General features: G+C 53.5%; 1 protein-coding gene across 2 annotated transcripts in view; it reads right to left on the bottom strand.

The window, feature by feature from the left end:
- Positions 1-17,219, bottom strand: part of TSNARE1 (t-SNARE domain containing 1) — a 134,476-nt gene that overhangs the window by 49,654 nt on the left and 67,603 nt on the right. For both annotated transcript variants that reach the window (XM_050801008.1, XM_050801009.1), the window contains 2 exons: positions 10,401-10,478; positions 9,495-9,564 (listed from right to left, as the gene is read on the bottom strand). In XM_050801008.1, coding sequence (XP_050656965.1) covers positions 9,495-9,564; positions 10,401-10,478 — 148 coding nt within the window. The remainder of the gene's footprint in view (positions 1-9,494; positions 9,565-10,400; positions 10,479-17,219) is intronic.

Below are 17,219 nucleotides of genomic sequence, written 5' to 3'. Positions count from 1 at the left end.
TCACGCAATCCCCTAGAAAACAGACAGGAGACACACATTGTATGAGGCTCGCACTACCCTGATAACAAAACCCAAACAGATCATCTAAAGGAAGGAAGCCCACATATCACTCACAAACCCAGCAGCAAAAATCTTCAATACAATTTTAGAAAAATGAATTCAACTATATATGAAAGAGATAGTACACCATGACCAAGAGGCACTTACCCAGGGGATACGAGGTTGGTTCAACATTCAAACATTGGTGAGTGTAATTCTCGTATCAACAGAGCAAATTTAACAAGGAGAAAAACATCTTAATAAATTCTGCAGAAAAAGCATGTGACAAAATTCAACACTCATTCTAGACTAAAACTTCCTTGAGTTTAGTTCCTAGTTTCCTTAACTAGAAAAAAGAAGGAGACTCCCTCAACCTGATACAGAGAGTCTGTTAAATAAAAAACAAAACAAACATCTAGGATACTTACAGCAAAAGATGGAATGCTTCCCCCTAAGATGGGGAACGAGGCAGGTATGTGTGCTTTCACTACTTTTACTCCTCGTATTATAAGTTTACCTAGGAATAAGGGGGAAAGACCTAAGAAGCATAAAGATTGAAAATGAAGAGTAAAACTGTCTTCAGTCACAGAGACGTGTACATCTATATAGAAAATCCTGGCCACACGCAGTGGCTCACACCTGTAATCCCAGCACTTCAGGAGGCTGAGGTGGGTGGATCATGAGGGCAGGAGATCGAGACCATCCTGGCTAACACGGTGAAAGCCCGTCTCTACTAAAAGTACAAAAAAAAAAAAAAATTAGCCGGGCGTGGTGGTGGGCGCCTGTAGTCCCAGTTACTTGGGAGGCTGAGGCAGGAGAATGGCGTGAACCCAGGAGGAGGAGCTTGCAGTGAGCCAAGATCACACCACTGCACTCCAGCCTGGGCAACAGAGCGAGACTCCATCTCAAAAAAAAAAAAAAAAAAAAGAAAAGAAAATCCCAAGGAATCTACAAAGAAGCTCCAGAAGCTAATCAGCGAGTGAATCTACGCAGGTCACAGGATACAAGGAAGTACACAGAAGTCACATATTTCTATGGAGTCGCAGCCAACAAGAGGAGAAGAACACCAACAAGAGAAAGGCCAGCCTGGCTGTGTCCGTGGGCTGGACGACGACGTTGTTATGGAAGTCCAGCCTGGCCGTGCCTGTGGGTTGGGCGATGATAATGTTTTGAAAGGCCGGCCTTACCGTGTCCGTGGGTTGGACGACAATACTGTTATGAAAGGCCGGCCTGGCCGTGTCCGCGGGTTGGACGACAATACTGTTATGAAAGGCCGGCCTGGCCGTGTCCATGGGCTGGACGACGATATTGTTATGAAAGGCCGGCCTGGCCGTGTCCGTGGGCTGGACGACGATATTGTTATGAAAGGCCGGCCTGGCCGTGTCCGTGGGCTGGACGATGATATTGTTATGAAAGGCCGGCCTGGCCGTGTCCGTGGGTTGGACGATAATACTGTTATGATAGGCCGGCCTGGCCGTGTCCGTGGGCTGGACGACAATATTGTTATAAAAGGCCGGCCTGGACGTGTCTATGGGCTGGACGATAATATTGTTATGAAAGGCCGGCCTGGCTATGTCCATGGGCTGGACGACAATACTCTTATGAAAGGCCAGCCTGACCATGTCCATGGGCTGGATGACAATGTTGTTATGAAAGGCTGGCCTAGCCGTGTCCGTGGGCTGGACGATGATACTGTTATGAAAGGCCGGCCTGGCCGTGTCTGTGGGCTGGACGATAATATTGTTATGAAAGGCCGGCCTGGACGTGTCCATGGGCTGGATGACAATACTCTTATGAAAGGCCGGCCTGGCTGTGTCCATGGGCCGGATGACAATATTGTTAAGATACCAGTTCTTTAATTTACCCACAGATTCAAGGTAATCCCAAAAAATTGCAGAAAGCTTTTTTAAAAAGAAATAATAATTGACAAGCTGATTCTAAAATGTATATGGAGTTAGAAAGGGGCATGAGAGGAGGAGCAGCACAGGGGGCAGCACCGGGGCGGGCGGCTGAACGCCGTGGCATGGGGTGGGCGAGGGGAGGGGACAGCTCATGGCCACCTCCTGGGTCTCCAGAGTGGACAGTGAGTCATCAGGGACTCTCTGGAACTTCTGCCTCTCGCCGAAGTATGAGAGGCATCCTAAAGAGGCACTTTCAGACAGACTCCTGCTGGCACGGGGAGGCCTCGTGGGGGGCAATGGGGCAGCAAGGCTGAGTGTGGGTCCCACTGGAGGGGGCTCCTCCGGGAAATGGCAACAGAGCAACGCAGGACCAGCAGGGCACTTGGCCCAAGGACACGGGAGCTCACACTGTCAGAGCCAGGGAGTCGCCATCCTCACTAGACAATGGACTGATGATGTCAGCACTCCCACTCGCCATCACCGGGCAGTTGCCACAACAGCAAATAGAGGGCACCTCCCGCTTGTGTCTCACTTCCCCATCCATCCTCACAGCCACCGAGGGAGGGGTCCCACTCCGTCACCGCGGCACGCATGGCTTGGGGAATAGCAGTGGATCGAGCGCAGGGACAGGGATGAGACTGCACCTGTCTTACGACCCCAACACCACAGTGAGGCCCATGCCAGTGAACCTGTGACCCTCGCCTGCCCTGGACTGCTTCAGCCAGGAGCCAAGTGAGGCAGAGAAAGCTGGAAACGCTAGCTGTATGTTGAGAGAGAGAGAGCCCATCTCACATTCAATGTGGAGTACAGATGCAATGCCCGGAACCATAACACCCATTTGTCGCCTCAAGAGAAGCTGGCCTGAGGTTGAATCTGATGCATCAGCAGAACTAAAAGAAACCAAGTGAACTGGAGCCTTCATCAAACTGCACCTGAAGCCCCGTGACCGCTTTACAAAACCCACGTATCCCCCACAAAGCCAGCTCTGCACGGTTCTGCTGAGAGGCGAGGCAGGCGGCTACAGGGTGCAGGAAACCTGACCCAAGCATCCCCCTCCCAGCACTCCGGTGCGAGGCCTGCACAGCTGCCAGCTCGGTGGCTCCTGCACCACCAGCCAGGTGGTGCCGTTGCTGCCAGCAGTCAGGTGACTGAGGAGTCTGCGAGGCCGCCTGGGGGGTGTGTCACCTAAGGCCCATTTGCCCTAGCGCCCTGCCCTAGTCTGCCGGGGCCAGAACTGACCTGAGCACAGAGGCTCTCTCATTTGCTTGTCATTATTTAAGATGTCATTTAGAAGCACCTCTGTCCTGCCTATCTCATACCTGCTCATTTACTCCCATGACCACCCGTGTTTTACAGATGAGGACACAAGGCCCTGAGTCACAGCACCTACAGGCCGGAGCTGGTGAGCTGGAGTGGGCAGAGGTAGGGTCAGGACCAGCCCAGGTTCCCTGATAGCGGGCCCTGAGCTCTCCCAGCTGCCATGCCAGCTCCCAGATGACACACTTGCCCTGGAAGGCACCCTGCCACCCGCTCCAGACCCAAGTGGTTAATCCGCGCTCCTGCCCCTCTGCCCATGTTCCTAGTGACTGCAGTGCCCCTGCTGGTCCCTCGGCTGAGGGGGCTCGTGGGAAGAGCCTGTGGTTGGGCTGCTTTGATTTCCCGGTTCCTGCCCTTTCCCAGTAGGTGGACTGCCCCATCCTAGACCCGGCAACGCCCCAGGAGTGACTCCAATGTGGACCACGGCTCAGCTTCATGAGCAGGTGACACCCAAGTCAACACAATGCAGTGGTGTTGATGCACAGACCCAGGGACCGCCCACGGTGGAGGAGGTGACCACCAGGGCAAGCGGGCCAGCAAGACCTGGCATGAGAGCGCCTGGAAGTGAGGCGGGCAGAGCGGGCAGAAGTCTGAGGCCATGTGGCTGGAGCAGGTGGTGTGGCCATGAGACAGGTCTACAGTAGCGAGGGTCATGCTGGGCAGACCTGAAAGGCCACAGCCCAGACTCTGGGTTTTACTTTACTGGGAGGCAGGCCACTGGAGCCTCCTGAGCAGGAACCGATGTGATCAGATCCACACTTTTAAAGATCACTTTGAGCTCTACATATAGAATCCACTGTCAGGGGCAAGACCAGGGGTGGGGAGGCCAAGAGGAGAAAGTGCAGGAGCCCAGAAGCCAAGGCTGGGCCTGACCGGGACATGGAAAGGAAGGTGAGAAGCGCGTGGACACGGGACAGCTCAAGAGGAGTGGACAGGCCAGCCCATGATCGGTGAGGGCAGGGGTAGGGTGGGGTCCTGGAGGTCCCTTCTTTGGCCTAGGACTGACAGGGAGACCCCAGGTCAGTCCAGAAGGACCCTAAGTTAGCAGGCGAGAAGGTGGCAGCGCTGGAGGGACACCTAGGGTTCCAATGCTCCACTGAGAAGGGATTCTGAGCTGTGGGATATGCAATACCACTAAGGGAGGGGAGGAGATCAGAGAGGAAAAGAGGCTGGAGCACATGGATGAAGAACCAGCACCAATGAAGGCCAGGGCCCCAGAGAGCATGAGACAGATGAGGAACCAGCACCAGTGAAGGCGAGGACCCCGGAGAGCATGAGACAGATGAGGAACCTGCAGCAGCAAAGGCCAGGGCCCAGGAGAGCATGAGACAGATGAGGAACCAGCACCAGTGAAGGCGAGGGCCCCGGAGAGCATGAGACAGATGAGGAACCTGCAGCAGCAAAGGCCAGGGCCCCAGAGAGCACGAGACAGATGAGGAACCTGCAGCAGCAAAGGCCAGGGCCCCGGAGAGCATGAGACAGATGAGGAACCTGCAGCAGCAAAGGCCCCAGAGAGCATGAGACGGATGAGGAACCTGCCAGGGCCCCGGAGAGCATGAGACGGATGAGGAACCTGCCAGGGCCCCGGAGAGCATGAGACGGATGAGGAACCAGCACCAGTGACGGCCCTGGAGAGCATGAGACGGATGAGGAAACAGCACCAGTGACAGCCCTGGAGAGCATGGGCTGCACAGGAGGAGAAAAATTCTAGAAGGAATCAACTCAACAGTAAAAAGAAAAATACCCAATCAGGACATGGGCAAAGGATCTGAATAGACATTTATTCCAAGAAGGTATGCAAATCAAAAGATGCTTGAAGCTATCAATTATCAGGAAAATGCAAATGAGATCACCACAAGACCCCACTTCGCACCCACGAGGAGAGCCACATCCAAAAGACATATAACAACAAGTGCTGACAGTGAGGTGGGGAGATGGGAACCCTCCAGCACTGCTGGTGGGGGTGTAAAATGGGGCAGCTGCTTTGGAAAGTCCAGCAGTTCCTCAAAGGGTTAGACGAAGAGCCACCGTATAACCCAGCAAGTCCAGTCCTGGGGATCTATCCAAGATAGGTGAAAACCTACACCCACGCAAACACTTACACACCTACATTCACCACAGCTTTATTCATCGTGGTCAAAATGAAGTCACCCAAATGCCCACCAGCTGGTGAATGGGTCCGTCCTTCCAGTGGGACAGAGGGGTGCAGTTCTGTACCAGCTGGCAAATGGGTCCATCCTTACAGCAGGAGAGGAGCACGGTTCTGTACCAGCTGGCGAATGGGTGCGTTCTCAGTGGGACTGAGAGGCACAGTTCTGCACAAGCTGGTGAATGGGTCCATCCTTACAGAGGGACAGAGGGGTGCAATTCTGCACCAGCTGGCAAATGGGTCTGTCTTTACATATGGAGGGCACTGTAAGCCCTCTCTGGCCCCCTCACAGAGCCCTCCATCGGGCACTGCAGGAGGTCAGCTCTTCATACCCTGCTGGCCACCCCTCTGCCACAGGGACTTGCCTTCAATCCAGTGGGATGGGGTGAACCGCACACATGGATCATGGCCCTGCCCTGCTTAAGCTCTCACTGCAGGAGGCGGGCTGTTAGGACTAAGCCCCTGAAAGAGCTGCCAAGCACGAGCCTGCGGTGCTGAATGAACGTCATCCAAGGCTCCTTGAGCCCTTCTGGTGCTGATTCTGACATAAAAATCCCGGGCCGGGAAGAAGAGCACACCTCACGTGGAGTAGCAGCCCAGCTCACCCAGACCCCACTCCCATCGCTGCATGCTGGGCAGCGGGCCAGCAGACCCTCAGCAGCCACCTCTAATGCACCCCCACTAGGGCCACTCAACCTACACCTTCACCACAACCAGGGAGGTGAGAGGGAGGCATCACTGCGTGCCCCAGGCAGATCAGAGAACACGCGTGCCCCAGGCAGATCAGAGAACACGCGTGCCCCAGGCAGATCAGAGAACACGCGTGCCCCAGGCAGATCAGAGAACACGCGTGCCCCAGGCAGATCAGAGAACACGCGTGCCCCAGGCAGATCAGCGAACCCCCGCATGCCCCAGGCAGATCAGAGAACACGCGTGCCCCAGGCAGATCAGAGAACACGCGTGCCCCAGGCAGATCAGAGAACACGCGTGCCCCAGGCAGATCAGAGAACACGTGTGCCCCAGGCAGATCAGAGAACACGCGTGCCCCAGGCAGATCAGAGAACACGCGTGCCCCAGGCAGATCAGAGAACACATGTGCCCCAGGCAGATCAGCAAACCCCCACGTGCCCCAGGCAGATCAGAGAACACGCGTGCCCCAGGCAGATCAGAGAACACGCGTGCCCCAGGCAGATCAGAGAACACGGCCCACAGGAACAAGTCCAAAAGCTCCAAGGGGAGCGGGTCCTCTGTGCCACTGTGGAAAGTAAAAAATGTCCCCTTCAAAGTTTCCCTTCTTACTAAAGAATAAATCGTAAGTGTTACAAATAATAGTTTTTTAAAAAAACTAACTTCCTTCAAGCCTCCTTGCTTTTATACTAATAACTCTTTGCCAAGTCCTATTCTATGCAGCTGTTAGATATAAGGGAATAAGTACATCCTATGTCCTTGTACTTTAACCAAGATACTTGTTCTAAACATGCTCAAACACGTCCCGGCTCACAGCCTACACGCCGTCCTTATTTGGAAATGTGACTACTTTTCTAAGTTCTTTCACAAGCAACTTCCTCTTTTCCTTTTGTTCTCCTTTGCCTTTACCTATTCAGGAAAGTTTTAAGCTGTTTGCTAATCAGGTCTAAAGGACCCAATGCATAAGGGATAAATATTCTTGCCTTTCTTTGTTCAACTGTGCTCTCGTGGCAGGATTGCTAACAGGCAGCACTCCTTCTGCAGAAAGTAAAATTGCCTTGCTGAGAAAATTCTTTGTCTGAACACTAGTTCTTCTTTTCGGCACCAAGGAACGAGTATTTCTGACAGCCACACACCATGGGGTGAGCCGGCCCACACACCACCTCCACATGGTGACGGCCCCCAGGGTGGAAGGGAATAGAGCCCAGACAGGAGTGTGTGAGCCGAGCTGCCACTGAGCCCCGCCCACGGGATTGCAATGTGGCCACTGGACTCCAGTGTGGGGGTCTGTGACAGGGAGGCCTAGGGTGGGGTCTGCAGGCAGGTGACAGAAATGACCTGGCCACATCAGCCTTGCATGGGATGAGGGAAATGGGCCCTACCTGGCGAGGTTTTTCTGAAGCTGAATGTATTCAGCTGGAAGGACCACCCTCCCTCCTGAGACTAGGTCCCTCCTACACTGCAGGGCTGGAAAGCCTCTTCCCTGATGAAATGATGGCGGCCATGGATGAAGGTATATCCTTTAAATGTCCTTAGTTGGCGACTTCGTCAATGTGGAGGAAATACAGAACTGGCAATCATGTTGGTCTCAAAAGTTATTTTTAAACATTAACAGTCCATGATATGGGAGCATCCGAGGGGCCACAGAAGGCTCTAGATAAGCCATGACAAGCAGGCTAGGACCACAGCCGGCCACACAGGGAGGACTAGAAAAGTACTAAGGCAAGAGTGTCCAGACCTGACAGCTGAGGCTGGCCCAGGGGAGGGCCACGGTGCTGGGATACTCGGTCCTCAGACCAGGACAGTCTCCTCCCCCACGCTGGGGCCCTCTCTCCTCTCCAAGGCCCACAGCGGGTGGTGTCGGTCTTCGGCTAACCAGGCCGGGCGGCCCAGGATGCGCACATGAGGGCCAGGGTCCTGAAGTGCCCGTCCCACTTGGCCCTTGTGACCTAACCCAGGAGCCGGGCAGAGGCACAAAGACCTGAACACAGCAGTTTCACTGGGAACTCGGCTCACCGCACTGAAGAGATGGGCGAGCCACAGACCTGGCCCAGAGTTACACGAGTTACGTGCATCAACACGGCCCTCTGAGAGGCTACGCGTTTCCTGAGCCCGAGTACCCCAGAGCCCGGGTGTGACCAGCAGGTCCAGAGTCCCTCGCTGAGCTCTGACTCTGCAAATATGCACGGGTGTGAGGAAGGCTGGCAAGGAACATTGACATGCTATCAGTGGTTCCCAGGCGTCCTGTGTCCAAATTCCTCATCACAAGCCTATGTCACTGTCACATCAGAAAACAGTAAGTTTCAGTTTCATAAAAGGGCTTAAAAAAAAAAAGGCTAAGAATAGAATTGCCCTGAACATCTGCAAAGGGTGCTCTGCAGCTGGAGCGTGAGGCTGTGTGGCAGGGCGCCTATGGATATTGAATGGAGCCACTGTGAGGAGGAGCAGAGACTCCAGCACCCTCCACCCTTGTGGGAGCCGTGGCCCTCCCAGTCTCCTCAGTTCTGGCCCTTTCAGGGCGCGAGGCTGGTGTGGCCACCAGCTCTGCACAGGGGAGTCTGAGGACAACATCCCAATGCAGTGGCCTGGGGCTGGCTGGGGTCCTTGGGGCTGCAGGCATCCTGCTCACTGCAGGGCGAGACACAGGCCAGCATGGGAGGTCACAGCAGCAAGTGCAGCGGGGACCAGATGGAGGGCAAAGGTATAGACTGCTAGGGTCCCCTCGGACCCCAGAGTGCCACTCTCACCACACCTGGGACAGATGCTCCCTTCCCTCCCCTCCCCAGCCCAGCCAGGGCTCAGGCTTAGCAGACAGCACTCAAGGCACCTCTCCCCATCCCAGACCAGCCCAACCCAGGGCAGGCTGCTAGGCACCCCTCAAGGAAAGTCCAGTGGGAGCCCGCCAAGGCTCAGCTCCCCGAAAGGGCAGAAGCAAGACAGGACGCCCCACTCCAACCTAGCCCATGGCTGTGCAAATGGCACATCGGTCTCACCTCCTGTGTCCACAGCTGAGCAGGCCCCAACAGGGAGCCTTCAGACGTGAAAGACACATTTGGAGCACGTTGGCAGGGAAAAGCGTGTGCCGGCAGGCATGCACCCCCCAACCTTAGCACACGCATGCGCGTGACTGGGGCATGCACAGGTGCACTGAGGCTTCCACGTCGGGGCGGGGTACACCTGCGTGCCCCGGGCACCTGCAGGCTGAGAGCCCAGTCTCAGGTTCACAGCACTGACTAGGCTTATCCGTAGGTGTGTGTGCATATATGCGCACACGTGTGCCCAGGCAGCTGTGGGCAGGCAGCTGTGTGGACAAAGCATGTGGGCACAGGACTACACTCCCGCCCCTGCCCCCCAACATGCACCATGCCCAGGCATGGAGATGCCGTGGCCCACACACTCACAGGCTGTCCCGAAGCTCCTGCGTGTCACTCGGTGTCCCTAAGGACTGAAGGCTCCGCTCCAAGGAGGTCACTGCCCGAGAGAAGAGGGACAGGGTGAGGGCAGAAGGAGCTTCCCTGCCCCTGCTACTCCACATGGGTGGCCCACTACAGCCAGGACAGGGTGAGCAGAGCCCAAGGACCAGTGCCTGAGCCAGGGCAGACCACCTAAGTGGCCTGGAGACCAGGGCACACACTGACCTCAGCATAAGGTCGCACCAGCCAGGATCCCTCCCCAGCTGGTCTGCGACAGGCGCTCAGGCCCACGTGCAGTCAGGGGCTCTGAGGAGCTGCCTCCAGCAGTCTTGCCCTGGCTCTGGGGACAGCTTCTCTCCACCCTGCTCCCTCACCTCTCCCCTGGCCATCTGACACGTGGCTCTCGTCCCTGCTCTCAAAGATCTAAATGCAACAGCTTCGCTGGGAACTCTGCTCACCACACTGAAGAGATGGGAGAGTCACAGACCCAGCCCAGAGTTTCACAAGTTATGTGCACCAACAGGGCCCTCTGAGAGGCTAAGGTGTCCCTAAGGACCGAAGGCTCTGCTCACTCCTGCAGTGACCTCCGGTCTGCAAGTCTGAGCGGCCCTGGGATGCTCCTTCCTCCACGGGGCTCCGTCCAGGTCACACAAAAGGTGTTGACAAGGAGCAGCGTGGGGTCAGGGAGAGGAGCCAGCAGCGGGCAGGAGCAGCCGGCGGAAGCGGCACCCGGCCCTGACCCAGCGCTCACTCCTTCCCACCCAAGAAACCCGGGACTGCACCACAAGACAGCCTGAGGGGGGATGCCATGCACCAGCACCCTCGACTCCAACGTCGTGTCGGGGTCCAGGGCACCTGGATGGAGGGGCAGGCCCGGGCCAGACGCAGACTCACCACTGGAGTTGATTCGGAAGACGTTGGCCGACGTCTCCTGGAACAGCTCCTGGAGGTCACGCGGATCGACCTGGGTGGCTGGGAGAAGACAGGGAGGAGGAGAGAACACAGGCTGAGGGTGAAGCCTGCAGGCCCAGCTCTGCTAACCGCTCTGGGCAGTCCCCAGGGGCAGGGACCTGAGAGGCGGCAAAGTGGCCCTGAATCCCTCTCAGGGGTTCTTTGCGGCTTGGCCACCTTGGGGTCAGGGCTGGACACCCATGCCTGCCTTCAAAGTACCCACGAGCTGGAAGAAAGGAGAGGAAGGCAGGCGGTGGTCCCTCAGAAAGGCTGCACCCTGAGCTCCCGTACACTGCAGCAGCTGGCGTGTGTGCCCGGCAGCTACGAGCACCTGCTCGTGGAGGCTCAGAGCAGCATCACTAAGAGTCAAAGCACAGCCCCGCTGACGAAGCAACAGACACGAGGTCCAGCTCTGCACCGCCAGCTCAGCATCGGAGACAGAAACGCTGGTTTCCACACAATGCAGGTGAGCCCTGAGCGCAGCACACACGGAGATGAAAGCCAGTGGGAAAAGGCCACATGCTGCATGGTTCCACACATCTACCACGTCAGAACCAACCAATGCTCGGACAGAGCCGGGGCAGGGGCAGTGAGAGGGAGGAATGGGCATGACTGCTAATGGGTACGGGGGTCCTTTTGGGGGTGATGAAAACGTTTTAGAATTAGAAAGTGGTGACTATAGAATGCTGCATATTCTAACAGACACTGAACTGTACGCTTTAAGATGGTTACGATGGTGAATTCTGAGTGACTGGGTTTTATCTCCGTTTTTAAAAACCTACAGAACATTGTGAGGACAGCAAGTCTTCATGAGGACATGGTGGATGGAACGCTCGCCCGCCGCACGGTGAGGATAAACGGCACGGCCACCACAGGAAGGGTCTGCATGCTGCAAACACTCGCATGAGGACATGGTGGATGGAACGCTCGCCCGCCGCACGGTGAGGATAAACGGCACGGCCACCACAGGAAGGGTCTGCACACGGCAAGCACTCGCCCTCTGCCCGCCCCCCGGGCAGCATCTTGGGCATTTACACAGAGGGGCAGAGCGTACGTCGAAGCACATCAAAACACTCGTGGCCTGCCCACCCTCCAGCCAGCAGCCCCGGGGTTCACAGAGGAGCAGAGCACACATCCAGAGAAGCTCCTGAAGAGCGCTCCCAGCTCCCGGCAGCTTCACTGCTACCAGCCCCCACCCGAAGAGAGGGCTGGTGCCCAGGAGACACCAGGGAAGGGACGGCCACATGGGCCTGTGTGCAAGGAAACTCCAGGCATGCAACACGGTGAATCTCAGAAACACTGCTCAGACGACAGCACAAACGGGGCGCAGGTCCAGAATGACCAAGGCAATCCCCGGGGCCTCTGGGCTAGGCTGGGGAACTGGGGCAGGGCCGGAGGGACCCTCCTGGGTGAGGGCCTGCCCTGGGCCTGGACAGAGCTGTGGGTTACACATTTCTGTCACAAACTGTCACAATGCCCAGGATGGCACATTTAGGAGCTGTGAGGTTCACTGTACATAAATGAAAGAGAAGTGAATGGCAAGTAAACAGCGTTCAGAAGGAAACGCACTGAGGGCCAAGTTCACTCTGAAATGCACGCAGGTGGAGGCACTAAAGGCGTGACTAAACCAGGTAGAGACTCCAGGCTGGCATTCAGGTGGCAGCTATGGGGGTGTCTGTGCAGTTCTTTCAACTTTCTCTGCAAGTTTACAATTTTCCACATTAAAATTTAGCAATAAAAGAGCATGGTTTGAGGTCTACAAACAGGTGTGAGGGCTAGAAGACACTAGGGGTGCTACGGGGACCCTCCCAACACCAACCCTGTGTGGACTGGCCTCAGGTGGTGCGGCCTGAAGGTACACAGCACCCCTGGCTGGACATCTGGGTTTCCACCAGGACAAGGCCCAAGTCCGGCTCTGCTCGGGGTCACTGAGCTGCCTGGCCAGGGCAGGGCTGATCCTAGCACTCTATCTGGGAGTGTGCAGGTCTGTCCACGGATGCTCTGTGCACCTCTGGCTCCCGGGCAAGTCCTGGCCCCCTGCATACTTTCCGTCCGGCTACCTCCACCCTGCTCCAGCCCCAGGCCTCCGGGTCCAGCAGCCGCACTCAGGGCAAGGACTGGAGAAAGGAGGAACTGCCAGGCGGCCTCCAGGAGGGCGAGGCCTGAGGAACGGCCCCCCCATCACCCAGCACCCACCACCCCTCGATGTCACCATGGCCCAGCCTAGCAAGGTCAAGTCAGGGCCTCAGTTGCATTCGTGGAACAACGAGAGTGATGATGAGTTAAATCAAGTTTAGCCTAAAGGTGCCTCCTTACATATTTTCAGTGTGGCCTACAGGTTGATTTGTACATCTTGAATGATAACAACAGGCAGTGTAAACGGACCGTGCCCTACACTTGTGCCAGTCACTGAATTTTGGGCAAACGTAGCCAACGGTTTGAACCATGTTCAAATAAGGCAAACACCAAGCTGTAACCGGTCTGTTTCCACGCCTCACTTCCGTTTTCTGTATGTCACTTCCTTTTTCTGTCCAAAATCTTTTACCCCATGGCTGTGCTGGAGTCTCTGAGCATACTCTGGCTCGGGAGGCTGCTCAATTCATGAATTGTTCATTGCTCAACTAAACTCCTTTAAATTTAGTTCAGCTCAAGTTTTTCTTTTACCATGGAACAAGCTCTGGCAAGAGGAGCACGAGAACCCATCCTAGGGCCCAGGATCACCCTCCCCATTCACAGATGGGCAGGTGACCTGCTCAAGGTCACAGGCCAGTAAGGGGCACACACAGGGAGGGGGGCAGCAGGGGGGAGGGGACACAAAACAAACAAAAAGAATTTCCAGAAATAATGACCAAAAGTACTCAAATTTTATGAAACTATAAACTCGGAGATTCAAGAATTTCACCAATCCACAAGCCGAACAAATATATATTTTTAAAATCCAAGGTATATTATAGGCAAACTGCAGAAAACCAGTGATAAAGAAACCTGAAAAGTGGCCCAGAGAAAAAACTGCACCTTTCATGAGGAAGACAAAACATAAGAAAAGATTTGACCCTTTCGTCAGAAACTGTGGAAGCTGAAAGACAATGGAAGGATGTCTTCAAAGTGCTGGGAGGAAAAACTTGCAACTAGAATTCTACCCCCACTGGAAATAGATTTCTAACACAGGGGCAGATTTTGACAAGCCAAAGTGAAAAGAATCAGTTCCAATAGATGTGAAGTACAGGAAACGTTAGAAGTAGCTAGTTAGGGTGAAAGTAGCAGCAAGAAATCTGGATCTCCATGAAGAATTAAAGAACGCCAGAATGGTAAATAGAAAAAAGATACGTTCATTTATTTAAAACACTATTGATTGTGAAAGCAAAATCCACACCTACGCGCCAGGGTCATCATGTGTCAGAAACGACACGCGGTCCCGAACGTACCAAAGCCACGCGAACGAAGAGGGGCCATCATGTGTCAGAAACGACACGTGGTCCCAAACGTACCAAAGCCACGCGAACGAGGAGGGGCCATCATGTGTCAGAAACGACACGCGGTCCCGAACGTACCGAAGCCACGCGAACGAGGCGGGGTCATCATGTGTCGGAAACGACACGTGGTCCCGAACGTACCGAAGCCACGCGAACGAGGCGGGGTCATGCATCGGAAACGACACGTGGTCCCGAACGTACCGAAGCCACGCGAACGAGGCGGGGTCATGCGTCGGAAACGACACGTGGTCCCGAACGTACCGAAGCCACGCGAACGAGGCGGGGCCATCATGTGTCGGAAACGACACGCGGTCCCAAACGTACCGAAGCCACGCAAACGAGGCGGGGTCGTCATGCGTCGGAAACGACACGTGCTCCCGAAAGTACCGAAGCCACGCGAACGAGGCGGGGTCATGCGTCGGAAACGACACGCGGTCCCGAACGTACCGAAGCCACGCGAACGAGGTGGGGCCATCATGTGTCAGAAACGACATACAGTCCCGAATGTACCGAAGCCACGCAAACGAGGTGGGGTTGTGTCGGAAACGACACGTAGTCCCGAATGTACCGAAGCCACGCAAACGAGGTGGGGTTGTGTCGGAAACGACACGTAGTCCCGAATGTACCGAAGCCACGCGAACGAGGTGGGGTTGTGTCGGAAACGACACGTGGTCCCGAATGTACCGAAGCCACGCGAACGAGGTGGGGTTGTGTCGGAAACGACACGTGGTCCCGAATGTACCGAAGCCACGCGAACGAGGTGGGGTTGTGTCGGAAACGACACGTGGTCCCAAATGTACTGAAGCCATGTGAACGAGGCGGGGTCATCATGTGTCGGAAATGACACACGGTCCCGAATGTACTGAAGCCACGCGAACGAGGCGGGGTCATGTGTCGGAAACGACACGTGGTCCCGAATGTACTGAAGCCACGCGAACGAGGCGGGGTCACGTGTCGGAAACGACACGCGCTCCCGAATGTACTGAAGCCACGCGAACGAGGCGGGGTCATGTGTCGGAAACGACACGCAGTCCCGAATGTACCGAAGCCACGCAAATGAGGCGGGGTCATGTGTCGGAAATGACACGTGCTCCCGAATGTACTGAAGCCACGCGAACAAGGCGGGGTCATCATGTGTTGGAAATGACACGCGGTCCCGAATGTACTGAAGCCACGCGAACGAGGCGGGGTCATGTGTCAGAAACGACACGCAGTCCCGAATGTACCGAAGCCACATCAACAAGGTGGGCGCAGGACACAGCAGTGCATTCCCATACGGCCGATCCACCACACAGGAGGACACGATACAGTGCTATCTGAAGGCGGGCTGTGGAAAGTTAAAGATTTATGTTGTAAACTCTAAAGCACCCACTAAAAAAAGAAACAAACAGGAATCGCTCATAAGCCCATAGTGGAGATAATATGGAATGCTAAATAGCACTCAATTCTACTCCAAAAAAAAAGGAAGGCAGAGAAAGAAAAGAAAAAGGGGGGAATAAAAGGAAATGTGGAAAGCAAACATCAAGACAGTAGAGTTAAAGCCAAACATGAAGGCCTTACACTAATGACGCATGAGTCGAACAAGGCTCATCCACTCCAATAGCCATCAACACCTTGCAGCAATTTAAATGTAGATTTTAATTAATTAAAATTAAATAAAATGGTAAACTCAGTTACTTCCTGCACTAGCCACATTTCAAGTACCCAGGAGCCCCATGTGGCAAATGGCTGTCACACGAAAGAATGTAGATTACAGGGCCTTTTCATCATTACCGAAAATCCTACTGGACAGAGGCACTGCTTTAACCATTCCGACCAGAAGGCAGAGATTCTCCGATGAGAGTAAAAGCAAGATTCTGACCAGGACTGGTGGCTCATGCCTGTAATCCCAACACTTTCGAGGCTTCATAGGAGGATCACTTGAGCCTAGAAGTTCAAGATCAGCCTGGACCACACAGTGGGATCTCTTTCTACAAAAAGAATAAAAATTGGCCAGCTGTGGTGGTGCACATCCACAGTCTCAGCTACTTGAAATGCTGAGGTGGGAGGACTGCTTGAACCTGGGAGATCGAGGCTGCAGTGAGCCTTGATCACGCCACTACATTTTAGCATGGAAACAGGGCAAGAGACCCTGTCAAAAAAAAAAAAAGGCAAGATCTTGCTATACAGTGCATACAAGAAACCTACTTCATATATAAAATCAGATGAAATTATAAGCAAAAATTAGAAAAATACATCATGTAAACAGTAATCACAAGAAAGCTGGAATGGCTACACTAATATCAGAGTAAAATTCAGAACCACAAATATAATAGAAATAAAAGGACACTTTAAAAACAAACGGTCAACTGACTAAGATAAAACAATTCTAAGTATGTATGCACCTAGTATCACAGCTTGAAAATACATGAAGCAAAAACCGATAGAACTGGAAAGAAACACAGAAATCCACAATCACAGGCAGCGCGGTCGGCAGAGCAAGCAGACAGACGAGCACAGAGGCCACAGGAACTCCAACACCACCACCAACCAGCCTAACCCACACAACAGAGGAATACACATTCCTGCCAAACGCACGTGGAACATTCACTAAGACAGACTCTATTTTAGGCCATAAAGCAAGTCTTGACATAGTTATAATTGCTGAAATCATATAAAATACATTCTCTGAAGAGAGCAGAACTAGAAATCAGTAACAAAGGTATCTGTGAATGAACATCATCATCTGAAATTAAACAACACACTTCTAAATCATCATGTGTAACAGAAGAAGTCAAAGAGAAGTTGGAAAATAACTGAATGAAATAAAAACACAAGGTATTAAAATGTGTATCTGTAAAGCTATGCACAGAGGGAAGTGTATAGCAATAGATACTTAGAAAAAAAGAGAAAGATCTCAAGTCAACAATCCAACAAGAGCATTAACTCAAAGTAAGCAGGAGAAAGAAATAATAAAGGTGAGCAGAAACCAATTCAATCAACATCAAATCAATAGAGAAACCTAAAGATAAAAAAATCTGGATCTTTCAAATGGTTAATAAAATCAATCGATTTACATGTGAATAATACTGAGATGATAAAATTATTCAGACTAATCAAGAACAAAAGATTGAATATAAATCAGCAACATTAGAAATGAAGGAGGAGATATCACCATAGATCCTACAGACATCGAAAGGATATTAAGGGTATATTATGAGTAGCTTACTGCTAATTAATTTCTCAACTTAGAGGATGAGTTCCTTGAAAAATACAAAACAATCAAAGCTCACTTGAGAAGAAATAGACA

The sequence above is a fragment of the Macaca thibetana genome, chromosome 8 (genome assembly GCF_024542745.1).
Source record: "Macaca thibetana thibetana isolate TM-01 chromosome 8, ASM2454274v1, whole genome shotgun sequence".
NCBI lineage: Eukaryota > Metazoa > Chordata > Mammalia > Primates > Cercopithecidae > Macaca > Macaca thibetana.
Note: the sequence above shows the minus strand (reverse complement) of the source record. Positions and strands in the feature narration are given on the sequence as shown.